The following is a 23,807-nucleotide window of genomic DNA, read 5'->3' on the forward strand; positions in this document are numbered from 1 at the left end:
TGAACTAAAATGCAAACATTCCCCAGAATTTAAATGCTCCTTGCTAGTGTCAGCACTGTGTTCTAACTAATAATATTTGGTATGTTTTTATCATCTGGTACTTTTTCTGATTTTAGTGTGCAATTTCTGTCCAGGAACTAAATAAAGCTTAAGCCGAATTTTACAATTTTGCTAATATATGGTAAGACTAAAATTATTAGCGACATGAGGTATGTAATGATGGCTCATACAGATATCGAGAGCTATTCTGAGTGAAAAAAGTCTAGAACCCATGTTCTAGACAACATAATGTGATGAACATATTCTAAAGCAAGAGCACCTGACACAGATTCTGCTATCAATAGGGCCACAGAATGATACGCTAGTAAAATGAACTTACATCTCACCCAGAAATGACAGAAAGGAGTACTGCACACTCTAAAAAACCAAGAAACTTTACTAAGATGATAAGAAAATGGGTATCATTTTGTAACTATAATAAAACTAGATGATCCACTACAACTTTATGCAATTACCACCATCTGTATCAGTAGAGGATGAAGAAGTGTCACTGGAGCTATCTGTGTTAAGGAGCTCTTCCCTTTTCCTGAGCTGCAATGTCCGTGCATGCTGACGATCCACTCGACGGGGCTGACATCTTTCACACATATATTCATCTGGGATATTGGATCGATCAATACCCATGCAATCTACATGTTGCCATACACTAAGATAAAAACAAAATAAACTTTGCAAGTGAGCTAGTACTTCCTTGTAGATATAGTTGTAATCATTATTATTATTACTATTACACTAAACCCTCTCTAATCTGGTTACAGTTGATCTGGATATTGGATATTCCTACTCAAAATACGAAAAATGCTGTCCACAGTTGAGTACATACTTTAAAAGACAGACAACATTTACGAAGGCAGATAAGTCACTTGTCTGTTCAGACAAAACTTCACAGTTTCTTCAAACCTGCATTATTATGTCCATAACAAGTACAACTTCTGAGTCTTCTACTGATGAATAAATGTACTGTCTTTTTACACATTTTAATATTTACTTTCATCAGCACTATTTATATTTTTGAATTCTTCATTTGTCTTCTGATTAATCTGGAAGACCTCCAGCCCATTACTCCAGATTAGTGACTGTCTACTGCATTATTATTATTATTATTATAAACACAAATTAAATTGAATTATCATCATTATTATTATAAATAATCTGGCAAACAGAAAAGCTAAGAGTTTTTAAGTTCCCATGAATATCCATTTACTTTGCAGTCATTTCCAATTCACTTCTCAACACAAAATAACCCTTGCACTTTATGTGATAAATAACTTCAAAACCAAATGACCAACCAAACAATGATTAATCAATTATTCAACTTCTGAATTAAAATAAATACATCAAAAAGTTACAAGGGAACATTATACCCATCTACAATAAATACATACTTACAAGCACTTGTCACAGCATATCATATAGCCATCATCATGTTCAAAATCACTGAAAAGAAGGAATCAAGATATTACAAGATACAAACTCTCAAGGTGGAAGTAACACTATTATCACCTAAAGCAAAAACCTAAATTAAGAACAGCGATAGAATTTTTTCAAAGTATGCAACTTGTCAGGGTCATTTTTGTCCTTAGGATACTGCAGCTTGTGTCCAACACGTAATTTCAGCTTTCAGTGCTTGGCAACTGCTAAGCCATCCCTTACGAGAGAACCATCTCTCCTTCTATACCTTGTTATGTTCGCCCATATTAGGTGGAACATGACATTTTCCAATACCGATGTCCCACAATGTAAATGGTGTATGTGTTGTCTAAAAGAATGTAACAATAGAGTAACTGTCATATGAGGCTGTGTCATAGCTCAAGCGGTTAGTCGCTGGCTCATCACAGTGGCCTGGGTTTGAGCCTGGGTCTGGTCAAGTGGGGTCTGTGGTGGACAAAGTAGCGCTGGGGCAGGTTTTCTCCAAGTACTTCAGTTTCCCCTGCCAAACTTCATTCCACCGAATTCTCCATCGTCATAATCGCCTGGGGCAGGTACAGCAGGCCAACCAGTGGCCGCTGTGCTGAGTGGACCCATCTGGATTACACCCCCCCCCCAAACAAATTAGAAAAATACTGTCATATGAGTGGTGTTATTTGGAGCTTTATGCTTTAGCTACAGCCTTATTTACTTACTGCATTATCACAGTACACCATCCACATTTAGTCAGAATGTTAACAAAAGGACCAATCAGTAGCCCCAAACTTTAAGCACTGGCCAGAGGTTAGCATTCCACTTGACCTTCCCAGAATGGTGTATATCCCGTGTTTGATGATTCTGTGTGATATCATGTCAGGAGCGTGGATATCAGATTTCTTTCTTCATAAGTCTTAAGCTACGGTAAATGATAGTACATGCTGTGATTTCTGAGGGTTTCCAACCGATTCAAAGTCCTGTTAAGATTTTTAGGTGTTGCATTTTCTTGTAAAATTATAAAACATTATTTTTGGGGTGTTACTTAGTATTTTTTAAAAAACTCTTAGTTCTTTGATGTGAGATAATGCAGTTCATTTAGTTAAATTTATTGATCTATTCTAGGCATAGTTAGTTTTTGTAATAATATACTCTCATGTGATGGAGTGTGATTATAGACAGGGTTTTGAATTGATGACCAGATATACTGGTCTTTTTGATATAGCGCATGACCCCCCTTCTCTCTCTCTCACACACGCGCACACACTAGTGTCCAGTCACATCTTCACTGCCACTGCTTGGTGCTGGCTTCTAATGGCAGATGTTCCCCTTCCTCCAGGTTCCCAAACTGTCCCTGGCCTAAGCTACCAGCTTCTAACAGCGACAGCTCACAACAAATGAACCCCAGCAGTCCTTCAACTCTCTCTCACTATCACACTCACTCATGCAGCAACTCAACTGACTCGTAACTTGTCCTGCTTAAACATCTTTGCACAGAATTCACAGGCAACACTTTTCCTCTGTTGCTTTTTACGGGTCACTGCCTAGTAATGGCTGTTGTATAGACGCTTATATCACAGTCGTTGCCTCAATGCTCTACATGTCACAATACATTCATAATCGAGTCACTGTACTAGGATAATGCAAGCCCCATCTCTGAGATTCATCCAACCCTGCTAATCCAGGCCAATGAAGAAGGGCCATAGATTTATCATGCAAAATAATGTGTCATATGTCAAAGTTGCTTCAAACTTCAAAAACTGAAGTTACACATTGTTAGGGTCACCTCTCAGTAGCACTCCAACATTTCTAAATGAATTTCCAGTTACTGATATAACCAATAAACTCTACATCTATGAGGTTGTACCATCATCAGACGGTGACATACATCATTACATAACCACAAATTTACCAATCCTATTTTCAACATATGCTGGAAGCTAAGATCACCATACTGCAGATCCCGCTGAATGCACAGGCCCCTTCTTCCACAAGACTGTCTACTGTACATAATGTACCCTTAAATACATTTTGGACACTACTATAGCAATAATTCTCTTCCCCCTCACATTTGCAGATACACAGATTTACAAAGCAAAAATATCTGGAAAAGGTGAGCATAACATTAAAATAGGCAAAATAATGCAACATAAAATAAATTTTAAAGATTTCAAAATGAGCACTGATTTCCAAAACATCTATAAAATGAAAGTTCCATGACTCTTTACACCTTCTTCATTTAGAAATTCTCATACCAGATTTGTATTAAAATACTTTACTAACCAGATGCAACGTGTAACACTATCCTCATCATCTCCTTCCCCTTCAGGGGCAGTTTCAGTCTCTTCTCCCTCTGGCTCAACTTCCCTTCCAGTGTTACTGCTAATTACACTATTAGCATCATCATCATTACCGGCCACATCACGAAACGTCAATAGTCCAGTACCTAAAACCAGTCATGATAATCAGAAAGTCATCCTATCCCTAATAAAATCAAGTGAACATCCTATAAGCCAATGCCATCTCTCTCTGCTGTCACATTAATGAATGTTAAAAGAAACTACACCTCTAATGAACCAAGTAATCCCAGAAAGTTGAAGCAACTCACCTCCAACTAGTGCCAAGGCCAAGAAAATATGGATCTATACTTTCCCATATGACTTCATGGCGTAGCGCTTAATTAGTTAAGCACAGGGACAACTTTACCTTTACCTTTTTACCTTTTACTTTCAGAGTAGCCCTTCTATTTTTGTCATGTGATTGACATATGATATTAAGTTTTTTTTTTGTGGTAACTGGAATAACCAAATATTTGAAGGTATGTTTCAATTTATTAAAAGGAAAACCTGAAGCCATACCATACTGATAAACTGTGCCAGCTGGTGTATAACTGTTAGGTCCCAATGTACTTGCTCCACCAGCTACTCCACTGGTTAATTTTCCATGATGTGATGGTGACATAGGTGGCGATGCTGGAGGGGGTGCTCCATAGTTATGATCTTGTAAAACAAACTATAAAGAAAATATATTTCATTAGTTTGTGAGATCTTAATGTTAATGCAAAATTCATGGAAGTCAATCTTGGGTAAGACAGGGGGACCACTTGTACCAAACCTACTTTTGGACCATCTGTGTAATATTTTAGGTGTTCACAGTGCTTCCATGGCATGGCCAATTTCAAATCTAAGTGGCAGAATCTTAGATAAGGAAGGTGGCTGCAAATATATTGAATACGCAGTCACATATACCAACAAGTGATGATACACCAGCATAAGGACGCAGCAGGGCTCTAACTTATCTCCCGACAAAATCAGCATGTTATAAAATGTTATGGCAGAGCCTCTCACGATTCTTTAGAACTATCTAAGCAACAGAAAATGGTGATGAATTTTTAAATCTGGAATATCAGAGTTCCTTAACTACCACATGAAAATGTGAAGTAAAGGCACATCAGTTTTCAAACAATCAGGAACAAGAATTTACATTAAATGATTAGAGTAGAATTTTACCAGATAAAAATCTAAAAATGATCAAGAATATACCATTCCATTTCCCAACTTTTATAAAGACACTTGGACTCTGAAAGCGAAGACACATGATCAGACTGATGAAACATTAAAATATAAAAGATGTGTCACTCAAGAGGAAATGACATGATACTGGTTGCAGAAGTTACATACAGACTGTCGGTACATGAATGGGTGACACAACAATCTAATAAGGAAACATCCAATCTCAAGAAGATAAATGACGTGGAAGTTACAGAAGAGGATCTTAATATTTTAAATAGGTTTGCAGCTTTTACAAAAATTTAACACTGTGAAGATGAGTAGAACCTGGGAAAATATTAGAGGGAATAGAAACTTCTGCAAAAAGAGTTGGCGTTATTACAGCGAAAAAAAAAAAACAGCATAAACCATGATCTGTGCAAAGGGTGCTTAAAGTTATTAAATCAAAGGTAAATGAACTGAGGCAATCAGAAGTATGTTAGGACATTAACCTTTATTGGACAAACGTCATCATATGATGTCGTTAAAAGTTAGGGCAGCTGGCCGAACGACATCATATGATGTCGCGGATTCCACGTGTGTAAGGTTTTTTAAAATTAAATTAAAAATATTAATTGTTGTTCTATTTATATGATTTTTGGTCACCACCTTTATAAGGAGACAGCCTTCCTTCCTGCATGATCTAATGTAATCTAGCGACGTTTCCTGTCTTTTCCTAAGTAAACCTTCATGTCATAGTTATACCCAGCGGCGTCACAAATTTTGAAGATTTTGATTCCGAAACGTTTGTGCTTCTTAGGAATGTACTGTCTAAAAACCACCCTTCGCTTGAATTTAACTATTATTTCGTCTATGGCCAAGTGTTCAGAAGGGTTATAATATTTTTGATATGCGTCATTGAGTGTGTCGAAGATGGTCCGAATTTTCCATAGTCGGTCATAACTGTCGGCATTCCTATCAGTTTCTGTACTGTTGTCTGCAAAATGTAGAAAACAAAGAATGTGAAGAAAACGGTCGCATTTCATTGTGTTAGAGTAGAAAGGCGTGGCAAATTGTTCAGCAGTCGACCAGTAGTCCTTTAGTGTGTCTCTAATGTCATGTCCCATTTGAATGATTATTCCTAGAAACAGAAACATCTCGGATTCAGTTATGTCAGGCCGCGGAGATGGTCCGTCTTCAAGTCTGTCTAGGTACTGGTGATAGTACCTATTCGTCTCTTCCACCAGATGGATAATCCCCGCAAAGTACAGCATGAAAACGCAGAGAGGGGTAGAATCCTTATTCACGTGTGGAGCTGCAGTGATATTTATCCCCGCAGCTACACCGGAATAATTATTCACACCTCTCCAGCCACACTGCTCTGGTAGTCCCCAAGTTGCCGACGAAGGTGATGACCCTTCGTCCGCAGAATCAGAACTCCAACTTTCCTCGCCACTCTCAGAATCGGTTGAATAGCAGTCCGAATCTGTGTCATTGAACAGCTGTTTCCCAATTTCAGAATCTTCCATACGTCGTCATCGTGTGGCCATGGTGAACTATACGGCTCTCTAGCAGTGAATGGTTTACTGCCAGTACAAAATCTCTCTGTGCATAGACCACGGCCAGAAGCCATAAATCATAACCTCGCGCCCACACATACAAAAATCTCATTCACGTCTTGGCTGAACTCAATATCTGCTTCAAACATTCTAGACGATGTCATGGGTGGCTAACCTTATACTGCGATGTTTCAAAATCATTACAAACACAATGGTTTGACTGCAATGAATGAATGAATGAATGAATGACTGAATGACCGATCTGGCAACACCATATTCCGAGAATGTACTCCTGTGTCTTTCTAACAGATATTACACAGCGAGCGATTTCAGACGCCCACAGTCCTGCATACAGACATGTCCCATACGATAAATAAGCTTCAACAAGAGATAGCATTGTATGTGAGGTCGCCACGAAGGACTTACCCTGCTAAAACGCATGGTGCAGAAAATGTATGAATTTCGGGAAATTTTTTTTGGAATCAGTGTGAAAAATTTTTACAGATATTAAAATCTGTAAATTAGACTATCTGATTCTATATTCTTTCTAGATTAAAGGAGCGTTCATTTCGTTCATTTATCATAAAAAATGTAGAAATCACACCATTTTTAGAAACATGCTTACAATTTCATTGCTCTAGAAGGGCGGGCATTTAAATAAACTCCGTCCAGCTGCCCCTACCGGAAATTAAATGGCCCGTCCGATAAAGGTTAATCTAGTAGAACAATCAATGTAAGAAGGAAATATCTAGAAGTCCAAAGTCCAAGCTAGAAACACACCCAACAAAAATATCATGAAACCTATCTGGAGGCATAAATAAACTTAGGAAGGACTATATATATATATACATTGAACCTGGTCAAACAAACAATATTCTCAACACGGAAAACTGAGTCAGAAGGCCATATAATTAGTATCTAATCTAGTTCTTTGAGGCTGAAACTGTTGGTGAAAATGATACTGATCAAATTCTGGCATCACTGTTCCAAACCAGAGATAAAACATTATGTTCCAGACTCCACAAACTTAATTCATTCTACTTGGAGTAAGGTACAAATGTCACAGCACCCGAAAAAAATATTTCTGTACCCAGGCCTGCACAAATTGCCTACCAATCTAAAAGCCAACCCCCAAAACCATGAGCAAGAATAATAATTATAATAATAATATAAAAATACAGTATTTTGGGTGATAAATTTGCTAATTTTTTAACAAAAATAAATTCAAACATTTATCCACATATACCTATAACAGTCAAGTGTCAACCCTTCAGTGTGCCTCTCCCACTGGTCTACCCAAACGGTAAATACCATAAACATCCCTTTTGGAGAGACAACCTAGGACAATTCTTAGTTTTTCTCCTACATGCATCAATTTTGGTTCGAGACAATTTCTTCACACATTCTTTCCTTAAATAGAAAAGTGCTGGGACTGTGACTACAAGTTCATAATCTTCATATATTCTATAGAAACCATGGTAATGAAACATATTTACATAAGAATATGGCATGATGCAGTTTCATTTTTGTTTGTTTCAAGACAACTTAGTTGAATATTTGCATCATAACTTTATTTTATAATAATGATAATAATAATAAAGAAGGCCATTTTAGTGCAGGAATGGGCCATTCCATGCCAAGAAAAGTGCAAATTTCAACGAAAATTGGTGGGCTTGTAGACTCCACAAAAAGAAATAGTGTTCTCACAAAATTTCAGCACCACAGGACACAAATTTTGCAGAGAACAGGTGAAAACTATCGTAAGAAATTGCATTCTTTGGCATAGTACCTCCATTAAAAATTATAATTGTTATTCTGCACAAGCTACATAGCTTATATACAGCTTGCATGGAAGCTAGTCAAATGCTCCTTTAACAGATACACAACTCACATTCAGACTGAGTAGCTTTGGTTTCACTATCACCTGATGTAAACTCTGACCTTCAAAGTATCAAAAACTACAACTTTTCCCTCTAAAACTGGTTTATAATGCTGCGGTCTAATAAACAGCAATATTTTATCCTGGAATAGCCATGGGATCTCCTGTAATAAAATTGTGAACATGCACAAGCTACAAAATGGATTATTCTTGGATATTATTTACATTTTCAACTCAGCAAGCCCTGCAACATAACAGTTATTAACATCAACAGACATGGAGGTAATACTGTCAATTATTGGTGCAGTATCAGTAGACCGTTAGCATTCCAAAGGGCTATTTTTAGAAACTTGGCCATTGTGGGATTTAGTTAGTAGAGTTGATAACATGTTTAGCATCATAGTATTCTGCTGGATAAGCTGACTGAACATGTTCTTAAATTCTTCATGAAATCTGTTTAAGGTTATGGGTGAGGTGACTTCTTCTTGTTGGCTGTTATATGTAATTCCTCGTGTTACATCTGCGTAACTAGCATTTCTGTATGCACTGTTTGTGGTTGGTTTAGGTATTTCGGGTCTCGCTAGGGAATTGGGATTGTGCATGTTTACTGTAGGGTTCTGTTGAACATTTTGTGTTGTTTGTGTTATTTGTTTTGATGAGGCTGTGATAGAACTCACATCTTTTATAGTTTGCTGGATGTGAACCATCGCATACGGCACATTTACCAGCAGTGGTATTTGGTTTTCTACAACTTGCGGTACTATGTGGGCCTCCACACTTTACGCAAACAAAGGTATTGCAGTATGTCTTGGTATGTCCGTACTGCTGACATCTAAAGCATTCTGTTAGTCCTTTATTCCTTCCTGGTGGTTCTATTACAATTGTTTTGTTTTGTATCATATTAATATTATAAATATCTTTATTGTTACTTGCTGGTTCCAAGTCAACAAAAAATATGTTCGGCGGTTGCTTTGTAACTCTTGTGTCTGCCCTTGATGACATTCCTGACTTTATGTCCCATCTCTGTTAACTGATTTTCGATTTCTTTTGTATTTACTGAGTAGTGTAAATATTTTATGACCACCCTGTATGCTCTCTCCTCCTTAAGTTGATATGTATGGTGTACTATATCGTTCCCTTTTAGGAATGCTACCAGTTTCCGGTATGTTTCGGATGTAGTACAATTAATTTTTATGGTATTGTTTGCCATGCTTTCAGTAGAATATTGCTCTTGTTCAATAATTTCTGTCAATTTATTTACCATTCCGTTATAGTTTATTACCCCATATATAAATATTGGTGGGGGTTTTGGAGTTTTGTTTTCTGGATTGGCCAGGCTAGCGCTTTCTTCAATTGCAGTGGATTAAATTTATTGCTTATTGTTATATCTGTATTTAGGATATATGTTTGCCTTGTATTGATTTTTTTGTCTTTTGTTGTTTTTCACTTGTTGCCATTCATTTACATTTACTGTACCTGTGTCTGATTCATCTTCACTAGCTGATGTCATCCTGTATGTATATTATGGCTTCTGTTTATATTGCTGTTGTGGTTCCTGCTGATAGCTTGTTGAAGGAATCAATTGTACATTTTGCAGAGCACAATAATTGTTGCTTGTCATTACAGGTTGACTCATTTTGTTGGCAGATTTAAATTTAGGAACTGATCCATTGCCTACCGGGAACACACTGGTATCACTTATCACTCCGTGTTTGTTTATTTTTCTTTTTTGGTCACTTATCTTGGCAGCGCTTCTGTCAGAGCACTCGAACACGTCTGTATGCTATGAAACTCAAGTATATATTCAGGCTAAAAGATGAAATTACTTTTGCAAAAAAATTACAAGCAGATTAAATTTGGGGAATGTTTCCACCATCCAGTTCAAAATCATGTCCTGCTGTCCTGTCTAAAAATGCAGATTTCATCTACATCCTACAGCCTACACATAAATGTACAATTTTAACTGTTTTGCATACTTGTATATGTGAAACTTGTTCACTCACTAGAGAAACAAACAAACTCCATGGTCTGTAGTCCACAAGCGAACTACACCGACCGAGCAAACGCCGTTTGTCAGCGAAGTTGGTGCCAACTTTGTGGATAGAGGGTGTCACGCATTCAGCGCAATGGATCCCCATGGCCATTAATCTCGGTTCTCTATACTGGAGCTGGTATTTCCTTGAAATATCACCTCAATTATCCGCACAAGGCTGAGTGGACCCTGTTCCAGACCCACCACTTTGAGTGGACCCTGTTCCAGACCCACCACTTAACAGGAAATCTGATAGTGCCAGGAACCGAACTCGGGACCTCTGAATCTGTAGCCAAGAACTCTGGCCACTAGAGTACAGGGGCGGTCTCACTAACTATCAAAAGTCTTAAAAATAGAGTGCTGTGGAAAACATGTTACCCAAGAGAGAGAAAATAATAGGGGGTTGGAATAAACTGCATGAGGAGAATAAAAATTTGCACTTTTCACCAAGCATTATTAGAGTGATCAAACTGAGTAGGTAAGAGATGGGGAAAGTAGCATGGAAGGGAGATGAGAAATATATACTAATATTTTGGCTGGCATATGTGAAGGGAACAGATCACTTGGTTTCTCAAGGGTTCTACTTCATGGAGTGAAAAAGAGTTCAACTTCTGTTAAAAGCCCTGTACCCACTTGTCTGAAAAAAATTAAGTAAAAGAGTCTGTTCACCTTCACTATTTCCATCCTCCGTTCTTCTGTGTGAACCTGATGGGGAACAGAAACATTACTCAGGAAGTTATGTCTCCCTGCTTCCCCAAAATTCTCTTCTATGTTCACAACTTCTGCATGTTCTAACCTAAAATACAACAAAACAGAATAAAATTGGTTTTAGAGGGTTCTCATGATGGTGCGTAACACTCAGAATTACTGGGTGTTTGGACTTCGTCCACCATCCAGTATTCTAAAATCCAGAGACCACAACATTTTGGAAATGGGGTCTGTTTCTGCCCCAGGTGAGGGGGAGACACCTACTACAGTGGGTCCCCTTGAAAGACACTAAGGGACCGAACACAGTAGGTGTCTCCCCCCTCACCTGAGAATGGAAGCAGACCTAGTTTCCAAAATATTGTGTTTTCTAGTCTTCAGAATACCAGGGAATGGACGAAATCCAAAAACCCAGTAATTCTAGAAATAAAATTGCCAAAGAATCCTTTAAATATGAATGAAAATGAGAGTCACTATGTAATGCCACTCAACAACCTCCATTAATGATGATTACGGAACATGTATATTCCTGTTCTGAACCTTTGCATATGTAGAATTAGTATTTACCTTTGTTCATCTGATGGCTGTGTCTCCCCTACAGATTTTGCCAATGCATTAGATTGTTTTACAGTAAGTGACTTCTGTGGTTGAACCACCTGCTGTTGAGCATACAATTGCTGCATGCTACAATTAATACTGTTCTTACCATTGCTGCTTGCAATGGTATTTGTCGTAGGTCTTTGTATCACTTGTGGGTGATGAATATGCTGCTGCACTTTGGCTCCCCCTGTAATATGGTTTACTCCCTGGGGATAATTTACACTGACATTCCTTCCAGAGGAAGAAGTGGGATTGCCTGCTGGTGATGACTTTGAAATTGTCACTGTTGAATTTGGTTCTAACATGTGTGACGTAGATGTGGCTACAACAGTTGTTCCCAGCTGCACAATTAAACTCATTGATTCTTCAGAGGATGAATTCTGAGTCTGAAGTGGAATAAATGTTCCAAGGGAGGTAGCTGGGGTGTTCCGTCTGACACAGGTAGCTGACGGAATAATAGTAGCTGAAGATGCTTGACCAACCACAAAACTTGTCCCACCTTGGCCCAGAGTTGTGGTTGCAAAAGGATTTCGCACAAGTCTGGTAGCAGTTGTTGTACGAACCATCTCAGCAGCAGTGGGAGCACTAATACCAGTTGCTGTGACACTAACAACATGGCGCTGATGTTCACCACCTACGCAGTGGTTCGTTGAACCTGACAACATTTTGAACATCATGTACAAACAGTATACACATAAATAATTCATGATCTAAATTACTATCTCAGTTAATCAAATATGCCTATCATACCTGCTGAACCACCACCACTTCCACCACCAGCTACGGCACCACCCAACTTGATCACTGACGGGGCCGACGTCTTGAAGGCTGGCAATTAAAGGGTTCTGGATAGTCTACGTACAAGTACCATAGCCCTTTCTAACAGAAGCAGGCTGAAATAAATAAACAAACAAACAAATAAATAAATAAATAAATAAATAGGCACATTATAGCAGAAACACATGTAGTACTTTTACATAAATGCCTCTGCCTCTGTCTCATCATGTTTTAAGCTAAAGATAAAAAAAATACCCCATGAAATACTTCAGATACTCGCTGAAACAAAGTAATAAACTGTACAAGTGACAGTGCCCTTTCATGATGATACAGTGTAGATTCATCTGTTTCACATAAAGCAATTCAAGGCACTCCATTGTAAACAGCCTTTCTCTTTGCAATGCTTTGCCCTGTTATGATGCATATATAACTTGTATTTGAATGATACTGTCTTGAAAAACAACATATTATAGGTACAATTCCCAAGCAAAAATTTGTTCTTGTTTCTATATAAAGAGAAATTACGTGGAAACTCACTCATTACTATTAAGGTATTTCACTTGCAGAATTGGGACAATGCCATAGCTCAGATGGCTTCCCACAGCAGCAGCTCAGGTTTGATCACAGGTCAGGTCAAGTGGGATTCTGGTGGACAAATTGGTACTGGCGCTGGTTTTCTCCAAGTACATCTGTTTCCCTTGGGAATTCTAATTCTACCAAGTGCTCCACCAGTCCCTATCCCGAGCCAGATCAATCCAATTGACAACATCCCATCCTATATCTCTAAGATCTATTTTAATATTGTTCACCCACTTACGTCTCGGTCTACCCAGTGGTCTTCTTCCTTCTGGCTTTCCCACCAATATCCTACATGCATTAGTCCTCTCCCCCTTTCACGCTACACGTCCTGCCCATCTCACCATCCTTGACTTGATCATTCTAATTATACTTGAAGAAGCATACAAATTATGAAGCTCCTCATTATGCAGTTTTCTCAAACACTTCATCTCTCTTTGGTCATCATTAAATAATGAAGTTAAAAAAAGTAGAATTACCTAACTATGTAGATTGGTTGGGGGAAATTATAAAAAATACACAGAAGAGTAACATCTTGGAAAGCAGTCACATAAAAGAACATGATGATGGAGGTTAAATTGTATCATGATATAAACAGGCTATGGCGAATATGAATTTTAACTACCTTAGGGCAGTTCAATTTTGCCTGGATCACATTTACTCCATACAACACAATGGGAACAATAAGAAACTAAATTCTCTGCATCTAGGTCTTACAAGATTCTAGATTTGAAAATATGGGGCATACTACGGGCATTAAAAAACCGGGGCACACGATTTGGAAGGGTAAGAAACCAATTCTCCGATAATGAAGCCCCAAGATTTTTCAATGTGCTTACTAATAGAAACAAACGTGAAACATTTTAGACCGCCTTTGTGGCCTAGTGTTCAGAGTTCTTGGGTTCAATTCCCGGGGCTACCAGATTTTCTGAGAAGAAGTGGGTCTGGAAAGGGGTCCACTCAGACTCGCGGGGATAACTAAGGAGCTATTTCGAGGAAATAACGGCTCCGGTCTAGAAAACCGAAATTAACGACCGTGGGGATTCGTTGCGCTGACCACGTGATACCCTTCTAACCGCTAAAGTTGGCACTAACTTCAGCGACAAGCGGCGGTCGCTCGGTCGGTATAGTTCGCTTGCAGAATCAAGCTACGGAGTTTTTTTCTACATCCTAACTATCATGTTTCCAAGATCCAGTTTTACAGAATCATTCCATCCACCTCAACGTCTTCAGTGTGGCTACTCTCGGAGAGCTTTCCCACCAAATTTCTGTAGGAATTTCTAACTCCCACTTTCTGAGATCGCATATCCTGTTGTCGCTACACTATCAACCCTGAATGACATACTGTTGGGTCCATAACCAGCAGGCCAGGGCAATGACAGAGCAGACATCCGTATACAGAGAAAGCCTATTGACCCTAAAAAGGTGGGTGCTTATTATCACAAATTCCCAAAGGGGCGAAAGTTTTTAGTTTATACCAGATCATTCACGAAATTTAAGTATTCTAATCCATTTTTTCGTAGTGGGTAAAATAAGTCGGCTCTCTCCCGTGCGCACCTGCGGCATCCTTTCAACTTCTGAACCAACCGACCAATCTTCACGAAATTTAGTGTGAACACTATGCCAGTAAATGTCGCCCCACCTCCAAATTTGAATAACGGATAACTGTTAAAATGGAAAAGCGCCCGTATTGCGAATCGTTCTGTATCGCCAATGAAAAAACACTGCTCTAGTTACACATTCTCATGTATAGTGTTGGTCGATTTAACACAATGTTCAGAATATCTGATAATTATTCTGTATGGGTAAGACGGCAGTGGATATACGTTTTAACCCTGACGAATGAACCGACCGCCTATATGTAAAACACCAAGGAGTTCTACTTAATCATGTTCTTTCCCGGTTATTTAACGTCTGCAATGCGAAATACCCGACATCATAAGATCTAAAAGTTTGTGCCGACGGTATATATACATTACAGACTTTTTGAAAATTATCATCAGTTCTGTTTTTTAAACATTTCGGAGACTGGACTGTCTCCGTCCTCCGATGCCTACTCAGCTGTGTTCAATCGATAAAGCTACTGAGGACGGAGACAGAGCCTGTCCCCGAAACGTCATTAGGAGAGAACAAACAGGACAATGAATAATCTCCAAAAAAAAAATAACTGTACCCGATATTATGTTTCAAATGTGTACTCCAAATCGTGATCAGAGACCCCGAGTTGGATGACCAAAATATGAAAGAAAGAAAAAAAAGACATTTTATTCAGAAAACACATCAGCCTCTTTGCTACCAGGGAACGAATTCTTCACATGACCTTCCACGGCGGAGTCTACTCGTACTCAGCGAGACTTTTTTTCCTCGAGCTACGTTGCCATACATCGAAGGTACTCAAACAGCGAAGTTCTATATGAATGTACAAAAGACAACAGTAATGTCAGTTCATGAAACGGCTAATAAATACTTGTAAAGACGCTTTATAACTGTTTACATTTTGCAGAATAAGTTGTGAATGCAAAGCAGGTTTGAAAGAGCAGAGTTAACTCCACAACGGCACTGGGAAGTAAAAGGCTCGTTACAACTTAACTACATATTGCACAAGAATGATGAACCCACACCTCAATGAAAGGCCCTACTTTTGTCTCTGACTAAACAAATGGGGTATGTGATACTCAGGAATAAAAGCTCACTTCTGCAATGTTCGACCCGAACAGACAAAACTGCGATCGTACATTATTCACAAGTTATGTTGAATTTCTACCACCAAGTCGAGTCTTTATGAACTGCATGTGTATAGCAAATTCTTCCTGATGGAGTACTTCGAACTTAATAATTACCTAGACAATGGTGGCAGAAAAGATGTAAAGAAGGAATGCAACCCCCCAAAGTAATTCTCAAGTTTCAAGTGGTTTCCTGCGTTAATGGATGTTGATTAAAACAATTAGCTTCATTCAACATGGCGTCTTTTCGATTATGAATACTGGATTCGTCCACTTACGGACATGCTGAGAGCATGCAAAATGTATCGTTATAAAGGACTAAATATGTGTACGTTGTCGCCTGGGTTATGACACCGTGTAGTCTAATTGGCGGATATCAACATTTCGCAGGAACATAACACCATTTTAAGAGAAGGAAGTACGTTCCTCCGAAACTGCCTCAATGTTCTGATTAAATGAAGCTTCCCCATCCAGACACAACACGACTCTTCCCCGCTATTAACACTCAAATTTTTTATAACATTCTTAAGCTTCTTTCGGCTACTAATTTAGAAGTGGACTCGGTGGAAACCAGTGCATGCTGTATATGTTCCAACGCCGTGTAAATTTAACTTCTAAAACAACTGAGGTCATGACTAAAAAATGTCAAAATTCTTCACTCCTCTCTGCCTAACAAACTGGCAACATTGATTCTCGTCGTCGGGTGGATAAAAATGGCCGCCGCTTGCAATACACTGCAAAGTGGAGAGGGGCTCCGATTAGGAGAGGTTTTTTAACTGCGAGCATGCCAAGCCAATGGGCGAAACGGTGGGTGGGAGAGCATGTGAGAACCATAACAACAGACACATCCGAGAGAAACTGGAGAGAAGAGACAAGATGAGCAATGGGTGGGGCAACAGTTCACACGTAAAATGAGAGCCATAGCGGAGACTACGAGAAATTTGTTTTCATCAAGACATCTGCTATATAGTAGACAGAAGGAAGGCTGCAATAAGAACATATCCGAGACAAGCGAACTGCTGGGATTAATACGCTTACGCGAAATGAGGGGAATAAATAAGTACCTCGGTGCCCGTATTTCTCACTGTTTACAAACATTGACAAATATTTCAGACGACTGGGTATGACCTAAGATGCAATTTAAAAGTACAGTGTAGACTGTCAATATTCTGCGTCTCATTACTGTACTGTTCCAAATCCACCAACAAAACCACTTTACCGAAAAAATGCACATCCTGTTCCAATTATCTTCCTACCAGTGAAGTATTTTTAAAAATGCCCTACCACTATATCATAGAACCGTTCAAATATATGTAAAGCTTTTCTGGTTAAAAGTGTACAAGACATTATTACTATAATCTATTGTGGGACGAGATGACGTCACAGTCATGATAGCCGGGAGAAAATCAATTTATGTGACGAGAGCGAGAGAGAGAGAGAGAGAGAGAACGCGCACGGCATGTCTGTAAGAAATCACTGTCATGCGCAACGGCAAGCATTTGAGCAGGCTCAGCATGCTGCATAGTTGCCTTTACAACAGCTATTTCATATTCTTTAGTCTCCTTCATTTACCAAAAGCAAAATGATTTACACCAAAGTCGCATTTTTTTCACAACCCCACTATAAACCTGCGAACATCAAGCACTACATGTACTTTGAAAAGTATACAGCGATTCCTTTTAAAATTTATATCTATTTTATATCTATACATGTAACAGCTAAGCTTATGTTTAAGGCTAAAGCAAAATTTAACGTTACTTTTACAACTTCAGTTACTGACCTTATAACACACAAATAATAATATGTGGACAGGAAAATATTAACAATGGTTCACATCCAAACCATATTTTGTCTCCTGGAACTGTTTGTCAAGAAATACTGTATGGATTATCCTGGTAACCAAATTAGGGACAATGTTTATACTGCAGTTCAGTTCCTTCTTACTTCATGGTCCTGTGTTATACTTGAAGTCAAATTGTCTGGATGGGATACACAGTTGACAAAAAATTCTCTCTGGATATGACAGTAAATTGTAATGCATCTTGTATGCTCTGCGTCTAAAATGTTTAGCTATCATTCAAAATGCCATACTTGCTAGTATTACTGACAAACATTACATGAATTATTGTAGTTTTTCAGAATAATACCATATGGTGCTCAGTTACTCTCTAAATAAAGAAATCTCAATCAAGAGCTCTACTGGGATACTACAGCATGCAGTCCAGCAAAAGTCAAGGGCCATAATGCCTCCATCTTCAGGGCTGAAGATGCCAGCAAGACACCGGCATCAAGCATGAGGCAAGCAGAATGGTTTTTAGCTTCACTTACTTCTCAACCATGAACACGGATCTTTGGTTGACTTCACAGGACTACATGGCATTATTTCATACAAGACAGAACCTCAAATCCTACAAAGAAATATTAATGCTAGCAAAAACTACCCTTGTGAATATAGAAGACCTTCAATTCAATGAAGTTACTGAGTCTATACCTAAAATCACCATACTCCGTGCAGTTCAATATGAACAAAACATAATTATCTCTATTAATCTCCAGTCTCCTTCAGACACATTATATGGTAGGATCATCATCAGGTCTAATACGTTACAAGTGGTTTTCTTTGGCCATAAATAGAATACTATAAACGGAAGACAGAACTCTGTCTCACTGAAATGGTATCTATGTCCCTAAATCTGCAAGCAAATGTACTGGTGAAATTCAAAATACTATACGTGCTTTGTCTCATTCCATTATCCAATTTGAGTGTATTAACATAACAAATTGGAAATGTCTCTCTACTTGTTCATGAAGAATAAAAATCAGATGCTCAAAAAAACTTATTCCATGCCTCTTGACTTACACCATACATTTTTGTAAAACTTGTATCAAATAACGAGTTTCAATCAGGTGCACACATATATTTAACTTGATATTCCATATGATAATGACAAGTAACTAGAATTATGTCAGTGTACATGGTGTTCTTCAGTTTCTCCTAGGAATGCCATCTTTTCTGACATTTCAGTATATTTCTAGTCCCCCATTAACCTCGGATACACATTAACTGCGTATTTTAACATGGGATAATGGCATTACTACTGAGAGAAAACAATGTCCAGCCAAATGAACTGTGCACAGTAGTGTAATGCCCAGCCTGTAATAGTTAATGGAAGTTACTATATAAGGGCGTAATCTAAAGGTTTTTCACTTGCTATACATTTCTGCATGAAATTGGTTCAGAATATAATTTTATTTTATGTTCAGCAAATTCCAATACTACTTCTATTAAGCATTCCTGAAACTTTCAGGAAACAGTGATTATTCTGTCATATTAGATTTTGGTCTACTACTAAAAAAATCAAGGAGCCAGGATAGCTCAGTCAGTATAGAGACTAGCTAAAGGTTGTATGGCAGAGGCCGGTTAGAGTTTGAGTTCTGGTAGGTGCAAGAATCCTCTCCTCCACATCGTCCACAATACTTCTGGAGCTTACCCACCCTATCCAATAGGTACTGGGAACTCTGTCCCAGAGTGATAAGAAGCCGAGGCGGGAAGCTGACCACTAACATCCAACTAGTTCTGAGGTCAAGAATACATGGAACTATACATCCACTCCCCTACACACCTTGATGACATTGTGCATATGTGGTTTTCCTGTCTGACTTAGCATCAGGGCCTAAACTGTTGAAAAATTTTCTTAAAATCTGATTTTGAAGAGTAACTAAACACTGCTGGGCAATTCCAATCTTGAAACATACTGACTGATAATAAAGCCTAGTTCATGTAACACCATAAATAGGCTTTTCCATGTACAGCATAACCCATTCCTCAGATTTTGCTTAAGTAGGATATCGGAGATGTTCTTCAAAAGTTGTAAAGCTATTCTGATTATTTGCCATACTAATCCATAATAAAGTGTAGTAGAGAAATAAATGGATGTTTCCCTGTATTCCATAAGTGCTCCACACTTCAGTACACGAAAAAGTTCTTGTGCAATTTTCATTTTCAGCATAATTTACTCACTGTAAACCACACCTTATTTAACTTTTCCACATATCCCATAAACCACTTTGCATATTTCATTTAAATCTGATACGGCAGACCTCCATTAAAAGCTATCAGGCAGTTCTAATTTTTGGCTATACTGATTCATAATAAAGCCTAATTTACATAAGACCATAAAACAAGCCCATAAATCCTCCCACATATTTTGCTGAAATTTGGTATGTGAGACTTTCAATATTTATATTCCTTCTTTCCCATTCTCAAGTAAACGTAATATTGAGGTTCAAAGAATGCCACATGTAACTGTGCTACATTATGGGGGCTGCTGCCAAACTTTTCCAATCTTGCTTTTTGTGTAGTGGATGTGAAGTAAAAAAGAAGAGAGGAAGCTTGGAATTCAGCAATTACATGCACACTTCAGGGTAGAAGCTTCCTGCCTTAAAAATGGAAGCAGCAGGTTCCTCTGGAACATATATATATATGGCATCACATCTCAGAAAACAATACAATAATCCTCACAATCATTGCCATAAGAATCTGAACCCTCACACTAGTGTTTTCAACCTGAATAACAGCACATACACAGGAACAGGCATCACACTTTTCAGAGATGTCTGCAAATAACACCATAATGTAAAGTAGTGTAACTGAACATAAAGATTGTAAAAGTTAAATTAATAAAAGATACTGAAGAGCATATTACGATGGTTACTGCTTTATCCTATTCACTAACAAATTTATTCACAAAGGAGTTTGTGATAGGCACAAAATAAGTACAAATAAAGATATCCCTAAGCTCAATGAAGCAAGATGCCCTGAAGATGTGTCAGGAAGTGGAAATACAGATCCATACGAATATGATCTCAACTTCAGTATTAGACGAAGGTGAGTGGTCAGCATCATGCCCTAGCCACTTTATCCGGGGGGGGGAAGAATTCTGGTACCCACAGGACAAGAGGATGGATAAGCCTCAAAGCCAGCCTGGACACTGCAGCGAAGAGAAAAACCTCTTGCCCCTGCCAGGAACTGAACCACAACGGCATGGTCCCCCCGCCTGTAGCTGTACCAACTGAGCTATATCAGGTGACATTAAACCAACAGGGACTTCAACAGTGTAAGGTTCTCACCTGCAATTTATATTTTTCCTCACATTACTGTCAATCTAACTGCTTACTTTCCACATTTAAAAATATCACAGAAAAAATTAAAAACTAGAATTTATATACACACATTATGTTATATAAATGGATGAAAGTAGTAATGAAATTTTTAATTTCTGAACTGTCTAGCTTAAAAAAATGAACACTATATTCTTCATTAGTTTTAAATTGTTCTCAAACTGGTCAGGATGAGATGAATGGTAACTGTCAAACACAGATAACTCAGAAGAAAAGATGAATTTGTTATGGCCTAGGTAAAGTGCCTACTAATCAAGAAAACATCAAAGAACTGAAAAACTGAACCACCACTGAATTTAAACTATTTGCATTTCTTTGGTGACAAGTCTCTGTCAATGTATTATAATACTCCATTCTCCTTGGTCGTAAAATCATCTTTGGGGCTACATTTACCCAGGATGTCTTACACATCTCAGTCCTTAAGTGCTGAAACCAAATTTCTTCCATGAATTCACAAATACAAGAAAAAATAGTGTTAGTTAAATACAAAACACCTTTTTTACATTATGTTGATATAAAGTTTAAATGAGATCACTCAGTTTTATAACTTCAAGCATCATTCCCTCATTTAATGCATTTACTATTATCTAGGATTTGTAAACATATTCCAATTTCATTCTTCACCAAACAAGCGGTCTATCGATAATGCTTAGACTTACACTATCTGGGAGATGCTCTGTTCCAATCTTGGCTATCCTACCAAGGATTCTCGTGGTTTCCCTCAGTCCCTCCAGATAAATGCCCACACAGTACTTCAATCAGCCCACAATCACTTCCTTCCAAAGCCTTTCCAATTCATCAATCACCTAACCATAGTCTAAATAATGAGAGTTCCATAAAACAGCGCACAAAAAATCTGTCTCAAAAATAAAAGTGAGAAAACAGCTGAAAATATCAGTGTGTTGTACAGATAAAAGTCAACATCACACCATGAAGACCTATAGGCAATTGGAGTTATGTCTCCATTATTCTTAACTTTGGTGCTAGATGACAGTAAGTGCTCAGCTTCACAAAGTCCCTTGCCCTTATCAGGAACTGAACCCCAATTCCTCATTCATCCAGCCCATAGCCTCGTCATTACAGGGACTGAGGTATCCTTACTCATAAAAAGGTCTGCATTTGAAACCAGTCAAAATTTTATCTGCACAAAAGTGACTTCTGATTTAATATTTTAGGTTTGCATCTTTAGATTACATTAAAATGTCATTAACAAACAAACAGAAGGTGCTGCAATATTTCTGTGTCATTGTAACCAAATATGTGAAACTTGTAAAGACATCATTATCATCATAGTATCTTTCATTCATAAATCAATTCAACAAAAATCATGTAATTATACACTTTAACCTATTCATCACAATTTTCATTTCCATACCACACTTTTCTTCAGAATTCTGCCATCTTCATGGATGTGCAAACGAAGTCTGATAAGGTGGTGTTTTATGTTTTTACACATAAATGTTCACATTTAATGGCATGATTACTAATATATGCCAAACATATGGTTATGTGCAAATACTCCTTGAGTTATAAAAAAGTTTTAAAGGATGAAATAGAACATAATTTCCCCAAAAGAATGGTAATAACTCAGAATATCCTTGTCATTACTTATATGATTTTCTTGTGCAGTACAGTACAGTAAATCCATCTAGTCATTTAAATAACATTTATGTCACTTCAGTATGAATAAATCATGCTCATAATTATTTATCTTGAAAAAATACAATGCCAGACATTGCTAAGAAATTGGATGACATAATGCCCTTGATTGTGCAAAAAAGAAGAAGAAACCCCTGCACCAGAGTCAAAATCACTTGCCCAGATGTCTCAGAACATACATTCTGTCTCTCCCTCTCTCCTGAATATTATAAAATGTATCAATGTATTTTAAATACTGTTAAATAGCTTCTAGATGACAAAAACAGTTTACATTAATAATGAACAATAAAAATGAATGCTTACTGATCTCACAGTAGATGGCTTGCTAATGGATGGGTGGGTGATCTGATGGACAAATCAATGAGATGTACTAGGAAATGGTTGAAGACAATGAAGCAGGTGATTGCAGAAGAGAAATGAACTGGTTGAAAAAATCAGCAATACTGAGTTTTGCATTTACAGTCACTGAAGCTGAAAGCAAAATTTAACTACAAGTTATCTGGTGGATCTGCTGGCCATAGTTTATTTAAAATATCATCCACCTTCAGCTTCTTCCCAGCCTCTGAGTTCTCATGCAACAGCAGATGCTCAGAAGACATTGCAGGGATAGACCAATTTCCCCTTCACCCCCTGCACTCCACTGCCACCCACACAAATAATCTACAACCCCATTCTCCACACCACTCTTGATTGTTCAGCAAGCAGTCTGCATTAAAACCAGCACTATTAACTGAAAATGATTTCAATTTGTTGATCCCATTAAAATGAAATCATATTTTTTACATCTCATACAATGAGGAATACTTACACTATTTTGCATACTAATGAAAGCTGAATGAAAAATTTGATGAACAGGAAGATCCTTTTCGCAAACAATTTTATTCAACAACACAGTCCCACAAACGTAAAAATCACTGAACAGAGATCATGTAAGCACAAACGTTCTACAAACTATACCAATTACAGGGTTTCAATCTGATCACTGAAGATCACTATAGATAAACCCCTATACGGCATTCATTTTTTACATTCCTTTAATATTAATATCAACATTTAAATTTACCAGGTCCTCTCCTAGAGCACATCTCACTTACATATAAATAAATAAATGCATACTGGCACTAATAAAATCAAAAGATCAAATGCCTCAAATATTCGGAAAATATC

At 37.9% G+C, this 23,807-nt stretch overlaps 1 protein-coding gene across 3 annotated transcripts in view; it reads right to left on the reverse strand.

Annotated features, from left to right (window-relative positions):
- LOC111875608 overlaps positions 1 to 23,807 on the reverse strand; it is a 73,347-nt gene that overhangs the window by 45,489 nt on the left and 4,051 nt on the right. For all 3 annotated transcript variants that reach the window (XM_033755868.1, XM_033755867.1, XM_033755869.1), the window contains exons 2-8: positions 12,475 to 12,617; positions 11,692 to 12,379; positions 11,089 to 11,215; positions 4,320 to 4,473; positions 3,745 to 3,907; positions 1,450 to 1,497; positions 516 to 706 (exon numbers count right to left, since the gene is read on the reverse strand). In XM_033755868.1, the coding sequence (XP_033611759.1) occupies positions 516 to 706; positions 1,450 to 1,497; positions 3,745 to 3,907; positions 4,320 to 4,473; positions 11,089 to 11,215; positions 11,692 to 12,290 (1,282 nt within the window). In that variant the 5' untranslated portion in view covers positions 12,291 to 12,379; positions 12,475 to 12,617. The remainder of the gene's footprint in view (positions 1 to 515; positions 707 to 1,449; positions 1,498 to 3,744; positions 3,908 to 4,319; positions 4,474 to 11,088; positions 11,216 to 11,691; positions 12,380 to 12,474; positions 12,618 to 23,807) is intronic.

The sequence above is a fragment of the Cryptotermes secundus genome, unplaced genomic scaffold, assembly GCF_002891405.2.
Source record: "Cryptotermes secundus unplaced genomic scaffold, Csec_1.0 scaffold50, whole genome shotgun sequence".
Lineage (NCBI taxonomy): Eukaryota > Metazoa > Arthropoda > Insecta > Blattodea > Kalotermitidae > Cryptotermes > Cryptotermes secundus.